The sequence below is a fragment of the Desmodus rotundus genome, chromosome 1 (genome assembly GCF_022682495.2).
Source record: "Desmodus rotundus isolate HL8 chromosome 1, HLdesRot8A.1, whole genome shotgun sequence".
NCBI classification, from domain to species: domain Eukaryota; kingdom Metazoa; phylum Chordata; class Mammalia; order Chiroptera; family Phyllostomidae; genus Desmodus; species Desmodus rotundus.
In genome coordinates this window covers 88,334,796-88,356,632 of record NC_071387.1, presented here as the reverse complement: position 1 = coordinate 88,356,632, position 21,837 = coordinate 88,334,796, and the positions used below count along the sequence as shown (strand labels likewise).

Genomic DNA, 21,837 nt, shown 5'->3' with positions numbered 1-21,837 from the left:
GCTGCTTATCCCGCGTTCACAGTCCAGGGGCTGAGGCGGGAGGGGCGCCAGAGGCCCCGGCTCTGGCTGCTGCGGAGAGTTCTCTAACTAGCCCCTGATTGCCTCTATTTTCTTTTTCTTTCCGAGAAATTCTTCCTATTCAAGCCCCACTCGTCCAAGCAAGCACCTGGCTGCTCACACAGCTCAGCCTGGCTCTCTCCCAAGAATCCTGCAGCAGACCCTGTGCCCAGGCCTTGGCTTCAGCCACCCTGGTCCCCGCACAGGTCCCAGGGACCTTATTGTCCCCAAGCACTCCTCCTACCGTCAGATCTTTCAATGTCCTCTATCTTTGGTCTCTGATCCTCATATATGCTGGAATACCGTTGGCTGTTCGCTCTGCTCCTCAGATCAGCTAGGTATTTCACTGGTGTTGAGGGGAAGAGGACTCCGCTCCCACCTATCTCACTGCCATCTTCCATACCATTTTTTTGAATTCTTGTTTTTTATTCTGTTCTGGTTGGATGGTTATTTTTTCCTTTTGTTCCAAATCATTGATTTGAGTACTGGTTTCCTTCCCTTCACTGTTGATTTCCTGTAAATTTTTCTTTATTTTATTTAGTGTAACTTTCATTTCTGCTTGTATCTTTATTATGTTGTTGAAGTACCCAATGAGTTCCTTGAGCATCCTTATAACCAGTGTATTGAACTCTGTATCTGATAGATTGCTTATCTCCATTTTGTTTAGTTCTTTTTCTGAAGTTTTGTTCTGTTCCTTCATTTGGGCCATATTTCTTTGTCTCCTCATTTTGGAAGCTTTCCTGTGCTTGTTTATATGTATTAGGTGGAGCTGCTTTAATTCCCTGTCTTAGTAGCATGGCCTATTGTAAAATAGTGCACCCATAAGTTGGATGGGTGGAGCCTTAGGTAATCACTAAGGTCAGGCAACTTGCATGAACTCTTTTGATAGAGTGTCTGACGTGTTGTCTCTACTCTGTGGCTCTGTGTGGGGAAGGGCTCAGAAAAGGGACAATGGCTGCTGCCTGGTGTCTGTGGTTTTGTCTGGGAGGAAACTGTCCCCCAGCATTCACTCTGATTCCAGACACTTCAGTTTCTTCCATGTGCCGCTAGTACCCCTCTAACTGCTGCCCCAGTGCTGGAACCCACAGGGAGTGAATCTGTGTAAGTCCTAAGTCTGTTTCAAACCCTTTAAGAGGAAATGCCTGAGACTCCTGAGGTTTCTTCCATTACCCCAACCCCCACTGGCTTTTTTCAGCCAGAAGGTATGGGGACTTATCATCCTGGCACCGATAGCCTGCTCTAGTGGTCTGGTGTGGGACTAAGATCCCTCACTCCTGAGGTATTCCTTCTGATTTTTATCCACCACACATAGTTGTGGGGCCACCTCTTCCACATCTCTGCATCTCTGTGTTTCTGCCCCTCCCAACCATCTGGATGAATGTGACTTCTTTAACCCTTTGGTTGCTGGACTTCCATACCGCTCTATTTTCTGATAATTATCTCCTTCAATTTTAAATGATAGCCTTGCTGGGTAAAGTTGTCTTGCTTGTAGGTCTTTGCTTTACATCACCTTGAATATTTCATGCTAATCCTTATTGGCCTGAATTGTTTCTGTTGAGAAATCAGATGACAGTGTAATTGGAGCTCCTTTGTAGGTAACTACCTGCTTTTCTCTTGAGGCTTTTAAGATTCTTTCCTTGTCTTTAAGCTTTGCCATTTTAATTGCTATGTGTCTTGGTGTGGGTCTTTTTGGCTTCATCTTGCTTGGGACTCCCTGTGCTTCCTCAACTTGAATGTCTTTTTCCTTCCCCAGATTAGGGAAGTTTGGGTCATTATTTCTTTAAATAGGTTCTCTATCCCTTGCTCACTCTCCTTTCCTTCTGAGGTAAGGAAGTTGTTATGTGGATGTTGTTATACTTCATGTTGTCACAAAGGTTTCTTAAACTCTCCTAAGCTTTTTAAATTATTCTTTTCTTTTTGCTGCTTTGCCTGGGTGCTTTTTTTCTACTTTATCTTCCAAATTTCTTCTGGCTCATACTGTGGTCCCTTGTAACCTCAGGTTTTTAATGTGTCCCTTTCAAATTTAAAAGATCCAAGTAGAAATATCTTTACTATCTGGTAATAACTCTACAGAGTACCTGAATTCTTAACACTATTATGTTTCAGTATAAGTGGTGACTTTTTCTTTTCATGTCTTTGATCTGGTTTTGTTCCTGTAATACAGTCACCCAATTTTGTGAACTTTTTCCCTTAATATCAGAAAGCAAAATAATAATAATAATAATAATAAACCCAAATTACTGATTTGATCCTCTGCTTCATCTAACCTACTGTTTATTACTTTTGATGTATTATTTATTTCAGATATTGCATTCTTTATTTCTGACTGGTCCTCTTTTTGGTTTCTCTGTCTTTTTTTCATGTTGTTGAGTATCCTTATAATCATTACTCTAAACTCTGTATTGGATAAATTGCTTTTCTCCATCATTTAGTTATTCTGGAGAATTCTCTTGTTCTTTTATTGGGGCCTATTTCCCATTTGGCTGCCTCTTTTTGTTTGATAGATCTGCAAAGACTCTGGTCCTGGGCAACTTCTTTGGAGCTATCAGTGATACACAGCTTTTGGCTCCCACTGCTGGGCCTGGGTGTGTGTAGAAGGAAGCAGACTATGCACCAAGGCCAGTTTTGTACCATCACTGGTCTCTAGGGGGTGTCAGCTAAAGTGTCAGAGTTCCCATAGAGCCTCTTTTACTTGCAGGCTTTCTGTTAATCTTAAACACTGAAATATCCTCCAGCTGTACTTTTCTACAGCCCAGCTTAAGCTCCACAGAGTGGAGCAAGAGGGATTTCTGTGGGTGGGACTATTGCATCTCCCCGGGCTGATGCCTCATGGAGGGGAGTGCTCTGCCTGAATAAGATGGTTCGACTCTATTGGGAATGACTCAGCACAGGAATCCTGGAGGCTGACCCTTCAAATCTCTCCCCAAAGCAACCAACCTCAGGCTGTCCTCACATGGCTCTAGTCCACTCTGCCCTCCCTCCACTGAAGCCAAGTGTAAGTGGCTGCAAACAAAAATTTGTGCAGTGGCCCTTTAAAAAGATCTCTGCATCTCTAGCCATTTCTCCCTGGCAGACAGAAACTCCACTGCTTTTCACAGCTGGATGTTATTGGGGTTCCTTTTCTGGTTCTGGTGCTCTATGCTAGGGAGCCCAGCTTGAGGTTTAGACCCCATACTTCTCAGAGGGAGTTCCTCAATCACTGAAGTATCCAGCCAGAACTTAAGCTGTTGCCCATGGGAGCCCAGTCAGCCCTCTCATGCCTCCATACTTCCTACCATTCTTGTGTGGTGATGTGGTTTCTTCTGTATGTCCTTGGTTATAAGGCTTCTCTCCAGCTAGTGTTCAGTTGGTTATTCAGGATGATTTTTCTATAATTTAGGTGTAATTCCAGTTTGGTCCTGGGAGATTAGTATAGCTTCCACCTAGTCTGCCACCATCTTGGATCTCTAAATTATTATTTTACAAGCTGCTCTTTAGGAACCAGGTTGGAAATGATTATCTGAAGTTCAGTAGGTCCTTCACTTTCATGTTAACTCCTTCTGCTGGATGTAAATAAAACTAAATGTCTTTATTTTAAACTAGAACACATCAGATGACCCCATTCTTAGAAAATCCTTCCTTTCATCTATCTGTCCTTCCACCTCCAATGTGTTTGTGTATTTAGAAGGCTAGAAGGATTTTCATCAAAAGTTATTTCTGGCCCTGCCCAGGTAGTTCAGTTAGTTAGAGTGTCATCCCAATACATCAAGGTTGCAGGTTCGATCCCTGATCAGGGCACGTATAAGAATCCATCAATGAATACATAAACAAGTGCAACAACAAATTAATGTTTCTCTCTTTCTCTCCCTTCTTCTCTCTGTCTCTAAAAAAAGTTTTTTCTGGATGTAAGGTTTAGAGTGACTCATTGCTTTCTTTTTTGTTGTTCTTTTCAATACTCCCTGTTTACATTATTAAAATTAATGCATTTGTATACATGGAACCTATTATTTTTATGCAAATAATGAAGTCATTACCCTTTAAAAGATGTTGTTCCAGTTTATGCAGTTACTAACAGTGTATAAGTTTCACCACAACTGTGCCAGTACTGGTAGTTATACGTTTCAGATGCTTCTAGCTAAATTAGTTAAATACCTCAGCTGTGAAATGTAAACCTGGTTGTGCTGATGACTTGTTCTGTTTCTCTGCATCCAGGAAGCATCTATGACTTTTATTTCCTCAAACAAGGAGGTGGATATTGGTATACATGGACAGAGTATATCACCAAAGAAGAGGAAAATATCCCAATTAATGCAAAGGTAAAAGAGAGGGATAGGCCATGGAACTTTGATTTCCAAAATGACCTGAATCCTCCAAGGTAAAAGAATTAACACCAGTTCTGTGTTAGCATTTTAAAGAACTTCTTTAGAAAAAGTTTCAAACAAAGGCTGAGCCTTCAAAAGCATGGGCTTTAGAATCAGAGAGACCTAGATTTCTTACTCAGCCTTCACCCTCTGCCTCAGTTTACTCAACTACAAAATAAAGGGAAAAAAGGAGACTTGACTTGGGGTAGTGAACATACTACCATGTACAGATGATGTGTTATAGAATTGTGCACTTGAAACCTGTATAATTTTGTTAATCAGTGTCACCCCAATAAATTAAATAAAAAGGAAGGAAAAATAAGAGAAAAAATGTTTAAATGATGGTTGCAAGAATTGAAGACAAAATACATGAATACATGGCACATACTATGTGCTAGATCAATAGTGGTTGCTGTTCTGATTATTATCATTATCAATAATGCCAAGTGGTCATTATTCTATCTCTCAGATATCTCAGCCAGAAAGGATCTTGCCTTTTTTAAAAAATCCCCAGAGAAAGATTTCCTTGATTAGAATTCTAAGTAAAACAGGTTCTGATTAATAGGTTTTCTGCTTAGCAGATGATGGTTCACTGACAATTCTTACTCATTTCCTCATGGAACATTTTTCTGGGTATGCGCTTTTAAAGCTCTGTGTAGTATCTGGTGGATATAATTTATCTTTCTGGGTGATGGCAGATTGTTCAGGTCCTGGGTGGAATATAGGCAGTAGATGGGAAAGTGGGACTATTGACAGCCAAGTCAGATAGCAGGCAGAACATAGCTGCTGGTGTTAAGTTCATGGCATACCCTGGGGGCCTGATTGTTATGAAGAACACCCCCCCAGCACTGAGATCCTAAACTTTAATTTTCCTTAAGGAACTTAGTCACCTGAACTCCAGGGGTTTCAAATCTTGCTGAATTCATGCAAATAAAAGAGCTTAATGCAGAAAATATTTTCAGTTCTGCTGCAAATTTTTACCTTGTCAAACAATTGTCTTAGTCCCTGACAATAAAAATCTATGAAACCCAAATTGCTTTAAATTCCCTGTCTTAGTAGCAAAATGAGCATCTGGCACCTGGTTCTGCATTCAGGATCACTTACTGGCTATGTAGCTTTAGACAAGTTAGAAGCAGTCTTCCAGCATCAGTTTCTGTCCATCTGAAAAACTGAACTAATAACAACATACCTGCCTTAGAAGGTTACTGGGAAGGCTACAAGGGATAATATAGGCAAAACATCCTTAGCTCAACATCTGTTAATTCTTTTCCTCTCCACTGCAATTCCCTTGCCCTGTATGACCTTTTTCCTTTGATCAAGTTACTTACCAAAGAAGCTGAGCTTTGTGTGCAAGCACACACAGAGCCACCATATTGCACACGTTGAGTTGTCACCATGTGCATAAAACACAGTGTGATGGTGCTTCCTGGAGTGGTGCAGCAGAGTGGCCCTATGTTCCCTAGCCTCTTCTAGCCCAGACATATAAGAAGACTTCAACACAAGATATACATCTTCCTGCCCTTTCCTCTACCCCCATGGAGGGACCAAATGCCTGATGAAAGCGTTTGGGTTCAGAGAAGGCAAATTAAGGTAAAGTGTTCTACCCAAAGTAACAGGGATTCCAGGAGCCCAAGAGCAAGCCCTTAGAGTACAATTGGGGTCTGAATGCCAGGAAGAGTCTTGCAATCCCCATATTGGAAAAGGGGTTATGAGGGGTAGATCTTAGAACAAAGAATTTGGATGTTGATAAAAGCAGGTCAGGAACAAGCACAGGGAATGGGGATTGAGGGTCACACCTAACCCCTCTCAGTCAAGAATATGAAGGAGGGTTCATAGCAATGGTCTTAGAGGGCAGCAGCTATAGACCCATTCTTACTGTAACTGGTGTTTATAATATAACAGTTGAGTAGTTAAGAATATAGACTTTGGAATCAGACAAGTTGAGATTCAAATCCTTGCATTTGCATTTACTTGCTGTATTACTTGGTCAAGTTGCAGAAGAGGTCTTGGCTTCAGTTTCCTCATCTACAAAGCAGGGACAATAATGCATCTTTAGATGCATGATCTCATTTAATCCTTAAACCAGTACAATGAACTAGGTGCCATTATTACCCCATTTTACAGATTAATAAACTGAGGCCCCTGGAGCAATTTTACTCAAGGTAAAAAAGATAAGAGATGGAACTTAATAGAAAGTAAGTATTGAGCTGAATCTTGTGAATGCCAAGACCCAGCCTCCTTGGGCCCAGTGCCAAAGCTCTTCCATGTCTTTGTGATACAGGTCTCAGAACTCATCATCCCCACAATGGAGACAGCCCGGCAGTCATTCTTCTTGAAAACTTATCTGAACCATGATATTCCAATGCTATTCGTGGGACCCACAGGCACCGGCAAATCAGTCATCACCAACAACTTCCTTCTTCGCCTTCCCAAAAATACCTACCTGCCCAACTTTATCAATTTTTCTGCCAGAACCTCAGCCAGTCAGACCCAGGATATCATCATGTCCAAGCTGGATCGACGGCGGAAGGGCCTCTTTGGGCCTCCCATAGGGAAGAAGGCAGTGGTATTTGTGGGTACGGCATTGGCCTGGATCTCAACCAGATTCTTCTACTATAGGCTGCAGCAAACCAGAACCTCCCTTTGTAGGGCCACTGTACAGTCCTTTTTCTCTCTCTGAGAGATAAAATATTTCTGGTTAACATAATTTAGTATTCTTTCCTTCCCCTCTTCTTTTCCTCCCTCCTTCTTTTCTTCCTTCTTCAATTTTGCCTTTTCTTTTGTCTCATTTTTTCATTACCAAGTATTTGTTGACCAGGGACTACATGCCATATTTTAAAAGTAAGACAGTAACCAGAGGGGAGGTGGGAGTGGACATTGGGGGTATTAGTGGGAAGGGTCATCAAGGAACAAGTATAAAGGACACATGGACAAAGCGAAAGGGGGGTAGGATCGAAGTTGGGAGGTGGGGGTAGCTGGGGTGGGGGGGAGTGGTGTGGGGGAAATGGAGACCGCTGTACTTGAACAACAATTAAAAAATAAAATAAAATAAAATAAAAATAAAAGTAAGGCCTGGTCCAGGCCTTTGTGCCTGAGCTAGGCTTCCAGTGTCTCCTGAGGTAAAGCTGAGCCCTTGGGTCAGGCAAGTTTACCTCACAGTGAGATGCAGTTCCAGAAGAGGATTGTGGTGTTTGCCCTCGTACATCTTCAAAAGCAACATACACTGTGATGAGATCCTTATTCCATTTTTTGTCAGATAAATATGTTATCAGTAAATAAAGAAACCCAATAGCTACCAAATAAATATTAGTGAAATAAACACATTGATGTTTCCCAGGATTTTACCTGTTTGCAAAGCACTTCCTCATTTATCTCAGTTGAGCCTCACAACCCTGTGAGGTTATTACCATCATTATCATTTTATTAGTCAGTTCATTGAGGCTCGAGAATGTTATAATCCCTATTCAGAGTGAACCATCTGGAAAATTCTGGAGCTGTAAGCCAAACCCAGGTTTCTTGGTGCCAAATACATTTTCCACAAGAGTTCTCATTTAGATATAGTAGTGCCCCACCCTTATGAGCTATTTCATTGTCTTTCAAATTCACATATTAATAATGAATATTTATATGAATTTATATCCTTGCCAGCTAACACCAGCTCTTTAAAGTCAAGGATCATGTTTTATCTTATTTTCCATTTCTCTTTCTTCCTTTCTTCTTTCTTCCAACCTGTTTTTTTCTTCCTATTTTAATGGTATATCCAAAAGCAGTTTGGGTGGTGAACATGCAATGCAATATACGGATGATGTATTATAGAATTGTGCACCTGAAGCCTATATATTTTTATTAACCAATGTCATCCATATAAATTCAATTAAAAAGTTTTTAAAAACAGTTTAAGCTTTTCAGTCAAACAGATCTGGGTTCAAATCTTACTTTTTAACCCTATGCATATTGTGACTTAACTCCCATGACCCTCAGTTCCTCACTTCTAACATAAAGATAATGCTATTTTCCTTACAAGTCATTATTTGGATCAGATGAGATAATATATGTAGAACTCCTAAAATGTTACCCGACACAAGCTGGGCATTCAATTAGTATTTTGTTGGAGAAAAATTAAAAGAGCTTCCACTTTAATGAATGCCTTCTTTGTGCACAGACTGTTGTGCTCTTGGGGAAAGTTGGTTCCTGGCCTTGAGAAAATTATCATCTATTCTTGCCATTTTGGTTTTGCTCCACAAAAGCCCTAGTCCAGATCCTTGCTCCACAAACACTGGAGTTCAACTAATACTTGCTGGTCAAATTAAATACCCTGTCAGCTGGAAGTATGACTGTCTTCCTTACATACCCCCAGAAATTATATCCCCAGAAATTAACAAAATATCTAGTACACAGAAGACAATCAATATATTTTGTTTGAGGGAATGGAAAAAAAGTTAAATATCTGTTAATGCCAATCCATGCAACCTTAGAGTCATAATGGGCAGAACTCAAGAAAACCTCTTCTTATAGGGTCAGAACATCCAGTAGCTGAGCCCTGCCTGACTTGGGGGTGGAACAACTGGGTATGCACTCCCCCATGGAGGGAATAGTAATCTGTTGCTTCCTGTGAAAGCAGAGGATCCCAAAAACTCACCATGTGCGGCCCTGTCTTCTTCCCCAGATGACCTCAACATGCCAGCCAAAGAGGTGTATGGGGCCCAGCCCCCCATTGAGCTCCTGAGACAATGGATTGACCACGGTTATTGGTTTGACAAGAAAGACACAACCAAGCTAGACATCGTGGATGTGCTGCTTATGACAGCCATGGGACCCCCTGGGGGAGGAAGGAATGACATTACTGGTACGTGAAAGAAAAGTTCATTCCTCCTTAGCCCCCAGCAGAGCTGGACCACCTTAATGGATGGAGGGTTGGTGCAGGTACTCTGTCCTGATGGAGGGTGGAGAAAAGTATGTTTAGGCTATAGCCAGAGTGGTTTGGGCTAGCTCCATGGAGTGGCATTGGAAGACTTCATGTTGGAAGTTGTGGAAATAGGATGAAAAGAGGAACAGAGTCTCAGATGAAAAGGAGAGTTCAGATGGCCAGAAGAGTTCCAGGAGGGAGGCTAAATCAGGTGTTCTCCACTAAGGGTGCATGACAGATTCACCTGTTGTGTTTGTTATAATTCTTCATATGGCTAAAGAGAGAACAACTAACCCAAAGTAGCCTAATAATAATAATAGTAATAATAATAATAATAATAAAAAAATAAGATCCCATCCTACATCATTTATCATCTAATAGTTCAGGAATATATGTTGTTTTGCTTCAGATACAACTTGATCCATCTAAGACCTGCATTTTTATTCTGAAATGCGTCAAACACAGCCTTACAAAAGAATCTTAGTACCATTTCCAGAGTTAAGATTTGTGACCTTGTTGTCCCCTCTGGCATTTAGCCTTCTCATCTGTAAAAGAAAAGAATGGGCAGGGTGATTTTATTTGGTACACTGTGTTCCTAAGAATACAGACTCAAAAACAATCATTCCGAAGACATACAGTAGTAAAATACTGAATATTAAAGAAAAAGAAAAAGGGTGATCAAAAACCCCTACTTAGGGGTTTGGGGTTTTTTTTTTCCCATAACATGGCTCGTAGCACTTAGGGGTGTTTAACTTCATTCAAAACAATTTTATTAGATTGTAATGTGACAGCTGTCATATCAGTGTACATTTTTAAAAAGTTATCAGAATTGGAGACTTCTGGCTAAGATGGAGGTGTAGGTAGATACACTGACCTCCTCACACAACCAAAAGAAGGACAACAACAAATTTAAAAACAAAAACCAACTAGAACTGACAGAAAATCAAACTGTATGGAAGTCTGACAACCAAGGAGTTAAAGAAGAAACATTCATCCAGACCAGTAGGAGAGGTGGAGCTGGGCAGCTGGGTGGAGAGGACTCGCAGAAATATGGCAGCTGGAGGACCGGGGAGGTCAAGGCAGCAGCTGGTGGAGCAGGTATTCCCACATTTGCATGCAGATAAACTGGGAGGATCAACTGGGAAGCAAGACAGACCACGCAACCCAGGGTTCCAGCATGGGGAAATAAAGCCTCAAAACCTCTGACTGAAAAAAACCTGTGAGGGTTGAGGTGGCGGGAGATACTGTCAGCCTCACAGAAGAGGTCATTGGAGAGACCCACAGGGCCCTAGAACGTACACAAAACCACCCACCCAGGAAGCAGCACCCAAAGGGCCCAAACTGATTGTGGGTAGCCATGGAAGTGACTGAAAGCTGGCAGAGATCTGAGCAAGTGGCATTGTTCCCTTTTAGACCCCTTCCCCACATAAAGTGCCACAACTCAGTGACAAGGGTTGTCCTGCCCTGGCAAATACCTAAGGCTCACCAAGACAAAAAAATATGGCCCAAATGCAAGAGCAGATCAAAGCTCCAGAAAAAATACAACTAAGCAATGAAGAGATAGCCAATCTCAGATATACAGTTCAAAACACTGGTAATCAGGATGCTCACAGAATTAATTTAGTATGGTCACAAAATAGAGGAAAAAGTGAAGACTATGAAAAGTGGAATAAAGGAAAATGTACAGGGAACCAACAGTTACAGGAAGGAGACCAGAGGGGAATAAAGGAGAGAAAATGGGACAACTGTAATAGCATTATCAGTAAAATATAAAAATAAAGTAAAAATAAAGTAAATCATATGTATTAAAAATAGTTACCAAAATTGGTGAATTTTTGTATAGCCATTTTAGGATTGAAGATGGATGAAAATACACAACATTTTTGGCATATTATGCTTTATTATTTCAAGAAAGGTGAAAACACAACTGAAATGCAAAATATATTTGTGCAGTTTATGGAGAAGGTGCTGTGACTGATCAAATATGTCAAAAGTGGTTTGAGAAGTTTTGTGCTGGAGATTTCTTGCTAGACGGTGCTCCACAGTTGGGTAGACCAGCTGAAGTTGATAACAATCAAATTGAGACATTAATTGAGAACAATCAACATTATACCACATAGGAGATAGCCAACCTACTGAAAACAATTCAAATCAATCAAATTATTGGTGAAATAAAAAATGTGACTTTTATTTTACAGAAAAAGCTAAACGAACTTTTTGGCCAACCCAATATATAACTATCTAACATTCGATAGATGTAAACATGTAGATATGTAGATATCCTTAGGATATCAAATTAATAGCAGTTAATTTGGGGGGGATGGAGAATGGATTTGGTATGTAGGATGTAAGTGAAAGGCTATGCTCACTTTCTGTAAAAGCTTTTCTGAATTTTGATGATTTTACAATGATCAGATATTGCCTTTATTTTTTAAAAACAAACTTGAGTGCTACACTAGCACTGTTACCAGAACTTCTGCAATTATGGGGGATGTTCTATGTCTATCCTACACAGTACAATAGCAACTTGCCACATGTTACCCTTGATCACTTGAAATGTGACTAGTGAGACTGAGAAAATCAGTTTTTAATGCTATTTATTATTAATTAATTTAAGTTGAAATAGTCACATTGGACAGCAGAGCTAGAACTAATGTTCACTTTCTAACAGAGGGAAATCTAATTCCTGTGTCCCAGACTCATTAGGCCCAGGAAGTAAAAGTATGTGTGTGTGTGTGTGTGTACATTTTTTCCAGGACGATTCACTCGCCACCTAAATATCATTTCCATCAACGCCTTTGAGGATGACATTTTAACAAAGATTTTTACTTCAATTGCTGACTGGCACTTTAAGAAAGGGTTTGACGTGATGTTCTTAAGGTAAGAGGTTCCTGTGTGTTCCAGGGTATTGGCTTGGGGTCGTCAGTGCTGGCCCCTCCTTGACTGGTCTACCTTCTTCTTCTTCCCAAGGTATGGAAAGATGCTGGTACAGGCTACTATGGCAATTTATAAAGCTGCAGTAGAGAATTTCTTGCCAACTCCCTCCAAGTCACATTATGTCTTTAACCTGCGGGACTTCTCACGGGTGATCCAAGGGGTGCTGCTCTGCCCTCACACCCACCTACAGGTCAGCCACTGTCATTTCTATTACTAAGATCATTTACCATTATACTAACAGAAATAGCTAACTTTTATTAAACATTGACTCTATACTAGGAATTGTTCTAAACATTTTATAAGCATTATCTTGTTACATTCTTACATCAACTATAGGATTTGGAAACTATATGAGAATTATCACCTCAAGCACACTCTTAAAATCATTCAAATAATCAACTCTGAATTTTCAGGATGTAGAAAAACTTATCCGGCTTTGGATCCATGAAATTTATCGGGTCTTCTATGACCGTCTGATTGATGATGAGGACAGACAGGTCTTCTTCAACATGATGAAGGAAACCACCTCTAATTGCTTCAAACAGACCATGGAGAAGGTCAGCCAGAACCTATGATCATTTGGCCTCATAAATGGTCCCAAATATTTGACCATGTTAGTCTCAGAATTCAGGTGCCCTTCCTGGTCAGACTGAACTCTGCTCTCTGAATCTCAAGTAACAATATTGAGTCAATGAGTCACTTGATTTGGTGATATACTAGGCCCAATTTTGCTTCACTTCCCTGGTAACATATAAATTTTGAACAATTCAAGGTAATTTGCTATATGATGTTATTGTTTATACATTTTCAGGGTCAAACTAATTTGTGAATTGAGAAATGGTTCAAGAATTTTCATGACTTGATTGAGGCCCTGAAAAAGCCCAAGTGAAAGATTATCATGGTTTTTCATCCATAAATATTTTCTCTTTCTCATTTGATGTAAGAAAAGTTGTTTTAAGAATCATGTGATTCTACCTCTATTTTTAAGAAGCTGTGATTTCTCCATAGAAAAACTGCAAAAGTGTTTCATATTGCAGCCAGAGACCAAGTGCAGAAGCACTACTGGGTTATAACACCAGGAGGAGGAAACATCAAAAACATTCCTACTCTAGGCACAGAGTGGGGACCAGGACTACCACCTGTACCTCTATTTGGTAAAAGAGCAAGTACCTTAAAAAATGGCGCCATCCTTTGACCACCTCCTCTGGGGAATCTTACAGTCTAACCACTTATGTTTTAACCATTTAGCAAGCAGCATGACCCTCATTTTTACACACCTTTCTCAAATGTCCTTTCATCATAGTCATTATAACCATTAGATCCACATATCATGGTTCATTTTGTCTTTTAAACTGTTAATGAACCATGACTTTGAAGAATGTGCTCAGAGGAAACAAGCTCACTTCCTATTCCCTTCCTCTGCACCTCCCACTGCCATCCTAGCTGGACCATAGCTGAATGCCTGGCTAAGCCTTACCTTTTCCACAGGTCCTAATCCACCTATCACCCACTGGAAAGATCACTGATGATAATATCCATAGCCTCTTTTTTGGAGATTACTTCAAACCAGAAAGTGAACAAAAAATCTACGATGAGATCACTGACCTGAAACAGCTCATGGTGGTCATGGAGTACTACCTAGAAGAGTTCAACAACATCAGCAAGGCCCCCATGTCCTTGGTCATGTTCAGGTTTGCCATTGAGCACATCTCCAGGATCTGCAGGGTCCTGAAGCAGGACAAAGGCCACTTGCTCCTGGTGGGCATTGGGGGCAGTGGACGGCAGAGTGCCAGCAAACTGTCCACATTCATGAATGTGTATGAGCTGTACCAGATCGAGATCACTAAGAACTACTCAAGCAACGACTGGCGGGAGGATCTGAAAAAGATCATGCTGCAGGTCGGCGTGGCCACCAAGAGTACCGTATTCCTTTTTGCTGATAACCAGATCAAGGATGAGTCATTTGTTGAGGACATCAACATGCTTCTGAACACAGGCGATGTGCCCAACATCTTCCCTGCTGATGAGAAGGCTGACCTTGTGGAGAAGATGCAAATAGCAGCCAGAACAGCAGGAGAGAAGATTGAAATCACTCCTCTTTCTATGTATAACTTCTTTATTGAGAGAGTGAAAAAGAACCTTCACATTGTCCTTGGTAAGAAAGAAGCAAAACCAGTTTCCCTTTTTCCTCTGGGTATTTCAGAGTCTCTAAGTGCCCTAAGCCCAATCTTCTTACAATGGTATAAGGATTGATCCAACCAAGGTCTAGGCCCAGGAATCAGTACCTAGAATTTCTATGGAAACTTTCACTCTTCTGAACAACTATTTTAAACCTGTTCTACCCTCCTAATTCTCTGAATTCTCCTCTGAACTCTCTTATTTCTTTTACTACATTACTCTGTTGGCCTCACAAAACATCTGGAGATCTCCCTGTGAATGTCACTTCCAATCTATCCAGAAACCTAGGGGTTGTGTTTAACACTTTCTCTTGGTAGCATGCCATGTGAATTTCTGCCTTCTTTCTCTGTCATATTTACCCATTTATCTCCATCCCCACCACCTTCACATTGGCTAAGCCACTGTTACCAGACCTTGCTTCTGCAACCTTCTAACTATTCTTTCTATGTCCACTCTTGTCCATTCCAGACCTTTCTGTTCCACTGAGCCAGGATGGGTTTTTCCTCATGTATTGCAAATATGATCATTGTGGGTATACAAACACATACACATACACATGCACACAAATTAAATCATTTAAATTGCTTCCTATTAGAATGAAGACCCAAATTTCTATTTTTAAAAGCCTATGTTTTTAAAAGGTTACTTGCCAGACTGTCCTCATATCCACTCCACTCCCATCTCAAACCAAACCTCTCCCTTCTCTCTTTTTTAACCACACTGACCTTCTCACAAATCTGCCTGTGCCTCACGCTTTCCATATCACACTGAGACTTAATAAATGTGAATAACATTTGGGGTAAAACCCACAAAATTCATGGTTGGAGAGGGTCAGAAACAAGCTGATGCCCCCCCATACTTTTATAAATAGTTATACATAAGGCATCCATTTCTCCCTTATGTCTGAGTGAGCACAAATAGAGCAAGTGGATCAAAGGGCTCATAGCACTCTGGCATAACTCAAATGATCTGGAAGCAGTAATAATGGGTATGGGAGATCAATCACTGAATTCTCATCACAGAACTTCATAAAAATATCCCATGACTCCACCTGCTTCCCAGGCACTCATTATGACTATTCCCAGTTATAGGCCTGGGGTACCAATAAAAAACATGACCATCCCACCCCACCAGAATCTTTAGTAAGACCTGCCTGCTTCCTTTGGCCTCCTTGAAAAAAAGGATCTAACAAGGTCTGTTTCTCATTAGCCATGAGTCCAGTTGGGGATGCCTTTCGGAACCGCCTGAGGATGTTCCCTTCACTCATCAATTGCTGTACAATTGATTGGTTCCAGTCCTGGCCCACAGATGCCCTGGAGTTGGTAGCTAACAAATTTCTGGAAGATGTGGAACTTGATGACAATATTCGGATAGAGTAAGTGTCACCTGTGTTTTAGTACCCCAACCATACATTCCAAATTGAAAATCCAGATATTGGCTCCATTCTTGTTGTTGTTTTAAGATTTCTCAATTTAGGTATAAAAAAATCTTATACTTTTAAATCACACTTAGTTAAATATTTAATAAATAAAATACTTTTCTGAAAAAGAATAAAATTTTGTTGCTCAGAATTATCATGGAGATGTACTGTTATCATAGCAGTGAGAACCTGAATATAATAATATAGTTATTTCAGTAGTCTTGGAGCTGTCATTCTCAACAGGGCAATATCACTGTCACTGCCAAAGGGAGGAAAATGGATTCTTGTGAGGGTAAATAAGCCCTGGCTAGGTGACTCAGTTAGTTGGAGTATTGTCAGGTATACCAAAAGGTTGTGTGTTCGATCCCTGGTCAAGGCATGTACAGGAGGCCAATTGATGGTTCTCTCTCACATCGATGTCTCTCTTTCTCTTTCCCTGCCCCCCATTCTAAAATCAATTTTAAAAAACCTTCTGGCAAGGATTTTTAAAAATGTAATAATAAAAAAGAAAAAAAAAAACTCTTTGACATATAAAGCACAGATACACAAAAACCAAAATAAAAAGCTAGAATAAGGAAAGAGGTGACAATGTCAATCTCCCTAGGTGCCCCATGAAGGCTGGGTCAATGTCATCTGCCTTGTCTGCCTCTGTATCCTTAGTGCCTAGCAGATGCCTGGGACTGCTTATTAAATGAATGAATGAATGAAGAAAAATGAAGAAGTAGGCAGGGTTCCAAATGTTCATGGCTTTAGGTTTTGCCTTAAGAACTTTGAACTTTGTTCTGTAGGCCAGAAGACCCTTAACCTGGGTCTATAGGCCCATGAATAGAATTCAGAGGGTCAGTGAATGTGAATAGGGAAAAAATTGCGTCTTCACTCTCACTGACATCCAGCTGGTATTTTACATTTCCTTCAATGATGAATATAGGCAATAAACTCAGTAGGATTAGCAGGACCTGTGACTTTGTTACCAATGAAAATCATATTTGTTTGCTTGTTTTTTTCCATAACTCATTTAGTCATTACAGATACCTCAATGTATCATTTCCTTCAAAACTGTGGTAGCTTTTAGGCTTGCTGCCCAATTTTATTTAATGTAGTATTCAGCAAACTATGATTCATGGAACAAGTCCAGTTCATAGCCTATTTTTTGTAAATAAATTTTTATTGGAACCATGGCCCTTTTTTCACACTATAATGGCAGAACTGAGTAGTTGCTACAGAGACCATGTGGCCCACAAAATTGAACAAATTTACTCTCCGGCCCTTTCCAGAAAAAGTTGACCCCAATTTAATGCATTGATAAAAAGCACCTATATAACTATAAGACAAATTGGTTTTTAAAATATTTTGAAAACTCTATTTCAACATAATTGTTTTCATTTAAAATCCTATTTTACTTTACATATTTAAAGCACAATTTTGCAAAGTTCACAGCCTTCATCAGATCTTCAGAGGGTAAGAACTCCTGCTTAACACTGAGAATTCACCGAAGTGACCACAGAGAGAAAATACTTGATTGAATATCATTCTAGTAAGAATATACAAGGTCTGCCCAGAAAAAGTCCAGCCATTGTTAATATAACAAGAACCATTTGCGCAACAAAGATGTAACCTGGCAGTCAAGGAGAGTGGACTGGAATGTGCGTGCATGAACAACAACTTCACTGTACTACTCAGTGGGGTCAGTAGATGCCATTGAGTAAGCATGTGTACTGTGTAGCCATTGCATTCAAAATGACTGAGCAAGTAGAGTGACAAATCTGCATCAAATTTTGCATTAATCTTGAACATTCCTTTGCAGAAACTATTCGGATGATTCAGAAGGCTGCAGCTATGGGCAACTGGTGATTAGCAGCTTCATCAAAACAACATGCCTGCTCATGCATCATGTCTCATGTAGAGTTTTTTTGGCAAAACATTAAACTATCCAGGTGATTTAGCCCCCTACAGCCCAGATTTGGTGCACTGTGGCTTCTGGCTTTTCCCAAAACTAAAATCACCTTTGAAAGGGAAGAGATTTCAGACAATCAGTGAGGTTCAGGAAAATAAGATGGGGCAGCTGATGGCAATTGGGAGAATTGTGTGAGATCCCAAGGTGCCTACATTGAAGGGGACTGAGGCTACATTGTCTTATGTATAATGTTTGTTGTATCTTGTATCTTCTTTAACAAATGTCTCCATTTTTCATATGACATGGCTGGATACCTTCTGGACAGACCTGGTATACCTTCTTGGGACTCTGTTGACCTGCTTTGGAGAATTTAGGATTCCAGTGGGCCACACTAAGTGTGCCTTCTTATACCCTCATGTCTGTAACCAAAGTTGTGCTAGATATCTCTGGGCCAGCCTAACCACCCTTGTGCCCTTGGCAGGATCATCTCCATGTGCAAATATTTCCAGGAGAGTGTGAAGGAGCTGTCCCTCAATTATTACAACACGCTTCGCAGATATAATTATGTCACCCCCACCTCCTATCTTGAAATGATCCTAACCTTCAAGACACTCTTGAATAGCAAGAGGCAAGAGGTTGATATCATGAGGAACCGCTATCTGACAGGCCTGCAGAAACTCAACTTTGCAGCTTCACAGGTGAGAACTGCCAAAGTAGATCAGGGACAAAGAGGTCCAGGACTAGGGGATGCAGTGAACCATTTGTTCAGGTGCAACATTCAAGAGGCCCCCAAGCTCTGGCTGGTGTGGCTCAGTGGATTGAATGCAAGCCTGTGAACCCAAAGGTCACCAGTTCAATTTCCAGTCAGGGCACATGCCTGGGTTGCAGGCCAGGTCCCCAGTTGGGAGTGTGCAAGAGGCAACCAATCAATGTATCTCTTACACATCGATGTTTCTCTTCCTCTCTCCCTTCCTTTCCTTCTCTCTAAAAATAAACAAATAAAATCTTTTTAAAAAAAAAAACAAAAGAGGGCACCAAATAAAGTCAGCATCTGACCCAGCATTTGCAGAACTCGCCTCACTTGTTTCAGTCTAAACCCAGCCTTATGGGGTTGTCTTTATTCAAGATTTGATATTTTGTTCAGCATGGGCTTTTTGCATTAATTTTGACTTAAAATATTTCAATAAAATACTATTTATCTAGGGTACTAGTTTTTGGTGCCCCCTTAAATTTTGTGCCTCACTTGCCTCACCTTTGCCCTGGCCCTGGATACTTTACAGGGGAACTGGGACAGGTAAGGTAGTAGTAAAGAGCTGGGCTTTGTGGAATCAGATAGCCCTTGGCTCAAATTCCAGCTCTACAACTTACAGCTATAGAACTTTGAACCTCTTGGGGCCTCAGTTTCCCCTTCTGTTAAAAAGGAGATAACCGTCTTTATTTCGTAGGCCTATTGTGAAGATAAAAGGATCTAAAATAAGTACAAAATGTCTGTCATATGAATTAGTAAGTAATTTGTGCTGGGAACCACTTGACAAGCCATCTAAGATGAGAGCCACATTAAGGCAAGAATTTCATCACCAGTAAAGATCTGAGACAATTGAATGGTTTATAGTAGGTTGACCAGCTGCTGAGTATAGCAAATGTACCAACACTATAGCACAGGGATGGGGGCAATGTAAGGGGTGTCCTTCATTGCTCTGTTTCTGGGGTTTCTGGGTCCAATTCAGAGTCCTTTGCTTTTAGAGAGAGAGAGAATGAAGGTGCAAGTTAATATTCCTTCAGCCCTACCACATGGCTACTGGTGTGTTTTAGAAAAGTTTCACTCAGAGAAACCAAGACTCAGAGAGACTAGGTGACTTGCACATAGTCACACAGCCTAGTGAGTACATGTCTCAAATGGTCAGGTCAGAACCGAAAGTCATATTTGCATGACTACAGAGCCTGTGTTCATAACCAGACTGGTATGCTGTGCTTCTATCACATGGGCTGGCCAGGGGCAGTGGGTGCAATGTTTAGAAACCCTCTTCAAATAAGTGTCTGAGCTGCCTTATAAAGCAGAATCGGACCAGTGGGTGAAACTGCATGGTGGTAAATTCCAACTCTTCATCAGAAAAATCTAATGCATTTAGTTGTCTGAAAAATGGCAGACCTTCTCTTAGAGGTGATGAGCTTTCTATCATTAGAGGTGTTCTAAGAGTGGCCAGGAAATTACATGGCAGCAATGTTTGAGAGAACATCACTAGTGGAAAAAATGGCCTTGAAAGTTCCTTCTACCCCAGGTATCTCAGTCATATATGTATTCTTCACAGACTTAAAAAAAATGCAGGTTTTGTCTGGCCAGATAGTTCATGTGGTTAGAGCATTGTCCCGATATGCCAAGGTTGTGAGTTCAATTCTTGGTTAGGGCACATCCAAGTAGCAACCAATGAATGTGTAAATAAATGGAACAACAAGTTGATATTTCCCTATTTCTCTCTGTCTCTCCTTCTTCCCCTCTCTCTCTAAAATCAATACATTTTTTTAAACGTAGATTTTCCCCCCAACTTGCTTTTGGTCTACTTCTCCCTGCCCCCCTATTAGAATATAGGCTCAACAAGAAGGAATACTTTTTTTAAAAGAAAAAATTTTAAAATGTTTATCATTATGTGTCTAGTGCCTAGCATAGTGCTTGTTAACTACAACATATAGTGTGAACTCAGTTACTTAGTACTGAAAGATCAAAGTGGTAAACTATAGCCAACATATATATCCCATGTTAAAATCCACTTTCTGCATATGTCATAGGTTGGAGAATGGTTTCAGCTCCTGCCACTGACATTTTCGGTACTGACATAGCCCCGTCTCCTTGCTAGGTGGCAGTCATGCAAGTCGAATTGACTGCCCTCCAACCCCAGCTCATGCAGACGTCTGAGGAGACTGCCAAGATGATGGTGAAAATTGAAGAGGAGACAAGAGAAGCCGATGCCAGGAAAGTCCTGGTGCAGGCAGACAAGAAAGAAGCTGATGCTGCTGCCGCTGTGGCTCAAGAAATCAAGGTATAAAGAACCAGAGGAAAGGGAGGGAGCCAGTGCTTTCTGGGTTTGCCCATTACCTCACTAGAGCTGACACAGTTCTGCAGAATATGTGTGGTCCTGCCCATCCTGCAGATGAGAAAAGTGAGGCTTGAAAGGGGAGGCAGCTTTCCTAGCAGGGCACAGCTAGTAGGTGATAAGCAAGTCTTTCTGACACCTGGCTGTCTCCAGGAAGCACTGTCACTTTTCAAATATTCTTTCTCCCACTCAGAGTCAAGGCCTACAAGACCCAATATGATCTAACTTCATCTCTTATAACTTTCCCCTCACTCACTCTTCTCTGGCCATACTGGCTTCCAAGATGTTCCTACCAAAAGACAAGGCACTTTCCCAGTTCAGGACCCTTACACTGGCTCTTTCTCCTGCCTGGAATGTTCTTCCTCCAGACTGGATATCTCTTTCTCCTCCATCATGGTTTTGATCAACTGTGCCTGGCATGTCATAGGAGTGGAATAAACATTTTTGTTGAATAATAGATTGTTGAACCTAGAGTTCTCCATTTGAAGGTCCTGGGACAGGCTTCTCCTACTTTTTCAGCTATTAAAAGAAAATCTGATTTACATTCATGTAATGTTATATATTTCTCAAAGAATTTCAACTACACAATTCCATTGGAATATCACAACTACCTTGGAAATAGGAATGACAGGTAACAATATCTGAAAGTCAGCAACACTGAGGTTCACTAAAGGTGAAATCACTTTCCAGAGCTACATAGCTAGTTAGTGGGATTAGTATCCCAGGTTTATGGCACTTAGTTTAAGATACTTGTCCCTATGCTCCAAATTAGCAAATAGAAAATTCTTTTGACCATTCTTCAAGTAGGAGTTTCAACAAGAAGTAGCCTGTCTGGCTTCTAGGATAAATAACCAGACACTTTCTCCAAAAGGACAGGCCTTCCAGACTGGCTTCTCTCCCATGAGTCCTGAGACCTGGCCTCTCGTAGATTCCCTTGGATCTAATCCCTGGTCTCAGAGTCACACAACAAATGTGTGTCACAGGCAGCAGTCCAGGTGGAACCATAAAAGACAGTG

The 21,837-nt window shown here is 40.8% G+C and overlaps 1 protein-coding gene across 1 annotated transcript in view; it reads left to right on the top strand.

Annotated features, from left to right (window-relative positions):
• Positions 1-21,837, top strand: part of DNAH3 (dynein axonemal heavy chain 3) — a 239,369-nt gene that overhangs the window by 175,958 nt on the left and 41,574 nt on the right. Inside the window, exons 41-50 of the mRNA XM_024560497.3 lie at positions 4,249-4,352; positions 6,679-6,973; positions 9,064-9,243; positions 12,060-12,183; positions 12,274-12,430; positions 12,654-12,797; positions 13,729-14,395; positions 15,628-15,793; positions 18,214-18,430; positions 20,585-20,767. Coding sequence (XP_024416265.2) covers positions 4,249-4,352; positions 6,679-6,973; positions 9,064-9,243; positions 12,060-12,183; positions 12,274-12,430; positions 12,654-12,797; positions 13,729-14,395; positions 15,628-15,793; positions 18,214-18,430; positions 20,585-20,767 — 2,237 coding nt within the window. The remainder of the gene's footprint in view (positions 1-4,248; positions 4,353-6,678; positions 6,974-9,063; positions 9,244-12,059; positions 12,184-12,273; positions 12,431-12,653; positions 12,798-13,728; positions 14,396-15,627; positions 15,794-18,213; positions 18,431-20,584; positions 20,768-21,837) is intronic.